General features: G+C 39.4%; 2 protein-coding genes across 2 annotated transcripts; both read left to right on the top strand.

Annotated features, from left to right (window-relative positions):
* The first annotated feature begins 3,597 nt into the window (after positions 1-3,597).
* On the top strand, positions 3,598-5,918 carry CSUI_004385 (uncharacterized protein). Its single transcript, XM_068064576.1, has one exon. It carries the CDS (start codon positions 4,027-4,029, stop codon positions 4,276-4,278), a length of 252 nt encoding a protein of 83 aa, XP_067923449.1. The 5' UTR covers positions 3,598-4,026; the 3' UTR covers positions 4,279-5,918.
* On the top strand, positions 5,843-6,481 carry CSUI_004384 (uncharacterized protein; the record flags this gene model as incomplete). Its single annotated transcript, XM_068064575.1, has 1 exon — positions 5,843-6,481. A coding segment is annotated over one exon (198 nt), but the record flags the coding sequence as incomplete, so codon positions are not given.
* Between the last annotated feature and the right edge of the window lie 113 nt (positions 6,482-6,594).

The raw sequence follows: 6,594 nt of genomic DNA, 5'->3' as shown, positions 1-6,594 counted from the left end.
TATATATATGTAGCCATACTGTAGATAGAGATATGAAAGAGATATGGATAGATAGATAGGAGGCCGAAGCTCTTGTGTATGTCTGTCTATGAGGAGATACTCTTGTCGACCTTCTTCCTTCAGATCTCTCTCTGTATTGAATCGAGTCGTGTTCTTTTCTATCTATCTTCTTTTCCATTCTTCACGTTATGTAGGTCGAGTCGTTGCAGGAGGAGTGTCATCTCTCGATCTTCTTTCTTTTCTTCGGATACCCGTTCCAGCCAGGAGTCGGGCGGTCCTCTCGTGAGAATAGTTGATCCATTCTTTCTCCCCTCTTCTATCTGTCTCTCTTCTTTGTAAAGAGATGGAGAAGAAGATCTCTCTATCTCTCTCTTTCTCTATTCCTTTCTTTATCTTTTTCTTCTTCTCGGAAGAGGAGGAGTTGCAGTCAAACTCCGGGTGTATATACACCACGAGTAGGAGATGAACCTTATTCTTATTCTTCCTCGGGGTGCTCCGATGCCTCACGGGCGAGAGATCGTCTTTTTCTTCTTCTTGGTCCTATTCCCATTCTTAGGCCTATCATCAGTAGGAAGGAAAGAAAGAAGAAAGTAAGACAGAAAGAAAGAAAGAAAGTCGCTTTTCTTCATAGTTTGGAGAGGATTCGGAAGAAAAGGAATTGTAGGAGTAGGAGTATCAGGACAAGAAGAAGAAGAAGTTCACTGTTGCACCTCCTTCCTTTCTCTCCTCTTTTTCTTCTGTTGAATAGTAATTAGTCTTAGTACGGGGAGGCCAACTTCATTCCTCTTCTTTCTTTTCCTATTCTCCTGTCCTCGACGTAATGAAAGAAAGAAGAAAGGAAAAGTTGCTAAGAGAGAGAGAAAGATTAATCGAGAGATTAAAGATAAATAGATAGATAGATTAAAGACAGATAGGACATCCCCATCAAGAGCAGCAGCACCTCCTCTTTAGTAGTAGGAGTGATGGTACTTCATGAGACTCGTGATCGAAAGAAATCTCCGCCTTCTTTTCCTCCTTTTCCTTCTTCTTCTTCTGTTGGTCTTTTGCGCGCCGCAGTATGATAAAGATGACGAGTTGACTAGTAGTAGTGGTCATCGTCTCTCTTTGTCCCTCTTCTTCTTCTTGACGAGAAGAAGAGAAAGAAAGTTCTAGTAGTCTTATTCTGCTTCATTTTCTTTTCTTTCTTCATCGTGAAGAGTTAGAGTTTTGGTCGAGGCTTCTTCTGGTAATAGAAGAAGAGGAAGACGAAGAAGAATGGTAGAAGCATCTCTCATTCTTATTGAGTTAGATAGATAGATCAAAGATAATAGATTAAAGATAGATCGACTCCTTCCTTACTGTACAAGGGCGTAGATCTTCTTCCTTTTCTCTTCTTCTAGAGAGAGCCAGAGCTCTACCTTCTTTTCTTTTCTCCATTTTGATACTAGGCAGATGACCCTGAAGATGTTGAGCAACGTCGCCTTCTTCTTCTACTCTTTACACATAACTCTAGGAATCTCTATACACTTCTAATAGTCCTTCTTTCTCTCTTTTTCTTTTGTCGCTCCTTGTTCATTCTCTTTCTCGATTCTATGGCGAGAAAAGAGCCTTTTCTTTCTCTTTTTCTCTGCTTCTTCTTCCTAAGCGATGACTTACAATGAATCTTCATGAAAGAAGAGAATGAAGAGTAGCCACTCGGTGCCTGAGTGTGTGTGGCGACCGTCAGGAGAGAGAAAGAAGTCTTAGGAGTGACCCTCCTTGTACCCTTAGAAGAATAGTACGCGTTCCAATGAAGAAGAAGTTTCTCTCGTCTTCTTGAAAGAAAGAAAGAAAAGGACGAGAAAATATGAAAGAAGGAAAAGGAGAAGACGGAGGGGTTCTCTCTCTCTTGCTGTCTGTACACCTGAATGATCTTGTAGGTTAGAATTCTCTTCTTTCTTCTTGAATTTATATAGAGATATATCTATCTATATATCTATATATTTATATTTATGTCTATATCTATACATCTCTCTCTCTGTTGGTCTATATGTGCTCGTGCTTAAGAATCTGTAAGGAATTTTGTACCTTGTATCGTGACAAGAGAAAAAGAAAGAAAAGAAAGAAGAGCCTTGTGTCTTCGAGATGTATTGATCTTTGAAGAAGAAGAAATACCTTTCCTTCTTTCTTTCTTTCTCTTTTCTATCTAAAGCATTCTACCTCTACAGTCCCTTCTCCATCCATATAAGATTGAAGTGATACATCTCTCTCTCTTTCTCTCTCTTTATGTCTCTATACAGAGACGTCATCCACATGCATTTTATGAGGGACGTTATCTCCTAGTGTCGTCTGTCTATCTCTCTCTCTCTTTTAGAAGTAGAAAAGATACGACTAGAGAGAGAGATAGAAGACACAGATATTGAAGATAGATAAAGATAGATAGATAGATTAAGGATAGATAGATTGAAGATAGACTGGAGAGATGAATAGGGAGCGAAGGAGGAGGAGAAGTAGTAGTAGTAGAGGAGTGTTAAGAGACTGGAGTATCTTTTGCTTGTCAAATGCCTTTCTCTTCTTTTCTTTATGATGGCAATGAAAGTAGTGACCTAGAGAGATAGAGAGGGAGACAGATTCTTGTGAATAGGGAAGGAAGAGAAGAGAAAGAAAAGAGAAAGAGAGAGGGGAGAGAAGAAAAAGACGGGAGGAAAAGAATGGGAAAGAAGTTCGAGAGAGTTCTCTTCTTCTTATTCTTGAACTGCTTCCAAGGGAGAGTGAGAGAAGAGAAAGTAAGAAAGAAAGAAGGAAAAGAGGCATCCGCTAAGCTACTTTAACTCCTCTTCTTTCCTTCTTCTTCTCTATCTTCTCTTTCTTCTTCTCGTTCTTCTTCTTTTTCTTCTCATTTGTATGTATGGGGATTATGTACGGGTGTATGTACACTCGAGAGAGAACAAGAAAAGACTCCTCCCTCCTCTTCCTCCTCCTCGTTGTCGTCACTTCTTCTTCTTTTTCCTCTTTTCTCTCTCTAGATTCAAGCTGGATGACTCTCCTTGCAGATAGCTTTACCTTTCTTTCATAAGAATAGATACATATTCAGTCGGACTAAGGAAAAGAAGAAGAGGAAGAAGAGCACCTCGTAGAAGACATACTTGACTGTAGTTTATAAAAAGAAGAAGAAGAAAAGCCTAAGAAAGACCGTCTCTACCATCTAATCGTGACGTAAGGAAGACCGACTGCAGACATCTTATGAGAAAGATGAGAATTTCCTCGCTCTCTACAGTCCCATTTCGATGGATTGACTCAAAGACAACTACGCCCACCCCACACAGAAAGAAAGAAAGAAAAAAGAAAAGAGACACAGAGAGAGGCATCAACGCAATTCCTTATACACACAAAGATAGGGGAGTACACCTGTATCTATCTATCTATATATCTATCTATCTATATATATATATCTATCTATATATATATGTCTCAGAGATAGATTAAAGATAGATAGATGTATGTATGTATAAAGTGGAAGAGTTGAATCCATGCATAGAAGAGAATAAATACATGAGCATAGTAAGACGAATCTATCTACCTTTAATCTATCCTTTATCTACTTTTAATCTATCTTTAATCTATCTATCTTTGATCTATCTCTTTATTTATCTATCCTCAGTGTATCTTGCCTTGGTGTATCTAGTATGCATCTTTCTCTCTCTGTCTCTCTATCTATTTATCTCTCTTTGTCTGTCTGTCTGTGTATGGATGGAGGTACCTGAAAAGGACGCGGCTGGTCTAAGCTTGAAAAGTAAAGCCTCTGCTTAAGTTCGAGAACCCTCCTCTGCTTCTCTTCTTCTTCGTCTTCTTCTCTGTCTCTTTCTTCTTTCTCTTCTTTCTCATCTCCTCTTGGGGGGTGCTGAAGAAGAGGAACAAAGCCTGCAGGAGATGCCGAAGAGGAAGAAGAAGAAGAAGAAGAGAGAAAAGAAGCAGCAGAGTCGTCTCTCTTGATCTTTTCTCCCCTCTCCATCTTCTCAGATCTCCCCTTCAACCCACATACGTCAAACACGCAAACAAAAAGAAAGAATGAGGAAGAAAGAAAGGAGAGAGAAAGAGAAAGTAAGTAGAGGAATGATGTTTAGAAGAAAAGAGGAGAGGTCAAGAGTGAAGAGAGGTAGCGTCGTCAGGTCTCTTTCTCGTCAATTCTCTTACAGCAAAGAGACAGGGCGCGTCTTTTCAGGCCATCCATTCACGTATACACACACTCTCCATACAGACTTACATACACATGCACATATACATGTATACATAAATATATATAGATACGTACATACATAGACATGCACATATACGCACATAGATGCAGAGAATCCCGTTCAGTACAGCATAGTTCTACAACTCCTTGAAGTATATAGATATATATAGAGAGATATATGAGACTGTATGCATGTATAGATATCGATCTATATGTATCTCCATGCGAGGGACAGGAAGAGAGAGATTATATACATATATATACATAAATATGTAAATGTGTATGTAAATACTGAAGGGAGATAAGATGGAGAGAAGATGAAGAAGAAAGACAGTCGAAAGAAAAAGAACGAAGAGAAAGAAGAAGAATAGAGAGGTAGTTCCTAATCTTTCTTTAGGAATGGACTCGAAGAGAGAGAGAGAAGATATTTGATAAAAAAGGAGGGACGCACGACTTTCCATCTCCTCTCTCCTATGGAAACTTCTTGCCTGAAGAGAAGAATGGAGGGATGAAAAGAGCATGCATTACCACACAAAGAAAGAAAGAAAAGAGGAGAAGAAGAGAAAGAAAGTGTACATATATATATCTCTTCATCCGCCAGAGAAGAGAGAGGAGGGGAGGTTAGCTTGGAATGAATGAAGAGCTTCCTTGTATCTTAAGAAAGAAGAAAAAAGAAAAAGAAGAAGAAGTGAATGAACGAATGAAGAAGAGGAACAAGCAGATCCAGGGAAAGGGAGAAGACGCCCTCTCACGAAGTAAAGAAGAGGAGACGGAGATAGACAAAGAAAGACAAGTAGGTTAAAGATAGATTAAAGAGAGGTAGGGAAGTTGAAGATAAATAGACTAAAGAGAGATTGATAGATAGGTGTCTTCTTTGGAGAGAAGAGAATTTATCCCGGGCTAATGAAAGAAAAGAACAACTCGCAAGTAGTGAAGAGAAGTAGAAAAGAAAGCGAAGACAAGAAAGAAGACTTTTCCTAAAAGAGAAGTCGACCAATCCTATCCTCTTTCTTCTTCTTGATCTTCCTCTCTTTTCTGTCTTCTTCTTCTTCTCCTCCTCTTCCGCTATTTACTATCTAGATTTTACCGACAGAGGAAGAAGGGGGAAAGAGATAGAAGAACGAAGACGAGAAAAGAAGATTCTCGAAGAGAAGAAAAGAGAAGAGAAGGTAAGATTTCTAAAGAGACTGGATCGTTCTGTCTTTCTTACACAGACGGGATTCCAAGAAGAAGAAGAGACTTTTGCCGAGACTTCGCCATCCTCTCTTCTTTCTTTTTCTTCTTTATCTTTCCCTCTTTCTCTTTTTCTTCTTGAGCTGAGGAGAGAAAGGAGTTCTCTTCTTTTCTTCAGGTGCCTCGAGAAGAAAGAAGAGAAAAGAACATCCAAGACCAGCAGAGGCGCGTTCGCACAAGAAAGGAAGAACGAAAAGAAAGAAGGACAAGAAAGTTGTCAATTAGAAGCATTCTTTCTTTCTCTCTCTCTTTCTCTATCTAGCTCTGGAGAGAGAGGAAGCAAAGAAGGAGAAATAAAGAAAGAAAGAAAGAAAAAACTTCAAGACAAGAAGAAGAGGAAGAGAAGAACGCTGAGTGTGAAAAGTGGATGCGAGTTGGACTTGTGTATGTCTTTTCGCGATTTCTTTCTTTCTCTTTCTTTTTTCCCTCTTCTCTTCTCTTGTTTCAACTAGTGAACAGGAAAGCTCTTTCTTCTTCTTCTCTTTCTCTCACTTCAGCTAACGGACATCTCCTTCTTCACTTGGGATTGCTTCTTTCACATTTCTCTCTTTCTTTCTTCTTTCCTTTCTCTTTCTCTTGTTTCTTGCGCTCCATTCTTCTTCTTCTTGCATAACACGACCTCCATCTAGGTGTGCGTGCAGAAGAGAAAAGTCGCCCTTCGAGCAAAGAAGAAGGAGAGAAGACTTCCCTAGAAAGAAAGATAGAGAGAGAAAGAAGAAAGAAAGGACTAAAAAGAACGAGAAGGAAAGTTTACGGAGGTCATCAAAGGAAGAAAAAGAGAGGATGAAGAGAAGAAGATTCCACAAAGAAGAATGAGAGGCATCAAACGAGGGAGAAGGAAAGAAAAAGAGAAACAGAGAGAGATAGAGATAGAAGCCTTCCTGTGTACGGAGACGTTTTCTCCCTCTTTCCCCTCCTTTTTCTTTCTTTCTCGCTCGCTTTCGATGATTCTTCTTGTCCTTCTTCTTTCTTCATTTCTGTCTTTTTGATCTATCTCTCTCGCGACTGTTGGGACGAAAGAAGACAAAGAAGACACACACCGTTATACCAAGCCACCCATCACTCTCTCTCTTTCTCTATCTTTCTTTCTCTCTCTTTCTTTCTCTCTGTCTTTCTCTTTCTCTTATCCTAGACTCTTTCTTCTTTCAAAAGACATGAACACTCAG

This window comes from Cystoisospora suis, assembly GCF_002600585.1.
Source record: "Cystoisospora suis strain Wien I chromosome Unknown contig_2033, whole genome shotgun sequence".
NCBI classification, from domain to species: domain Eukaryota; phylum Apicomplexa; class Conoidasida; order Eucoccidiorida; family Sarcocystidae; genus Cystoisospora; species Cystoisospora suis.
The sequence above is the reverse complement of the archived record's forward strand: the minus strand, read 5'-3'. Positions and strand labels throughout refer to the sequence as shown.

Excerpts from the sequence above, each read along its gene's own strand:
- CSUI_004385 (XM_068064576.1), top strand. The coding sequence starts at position 4,027 with ATGAGGAAGAAAGAAAGGAGAGAGAAAGAGAAAGTAAGTAGAGGAATG.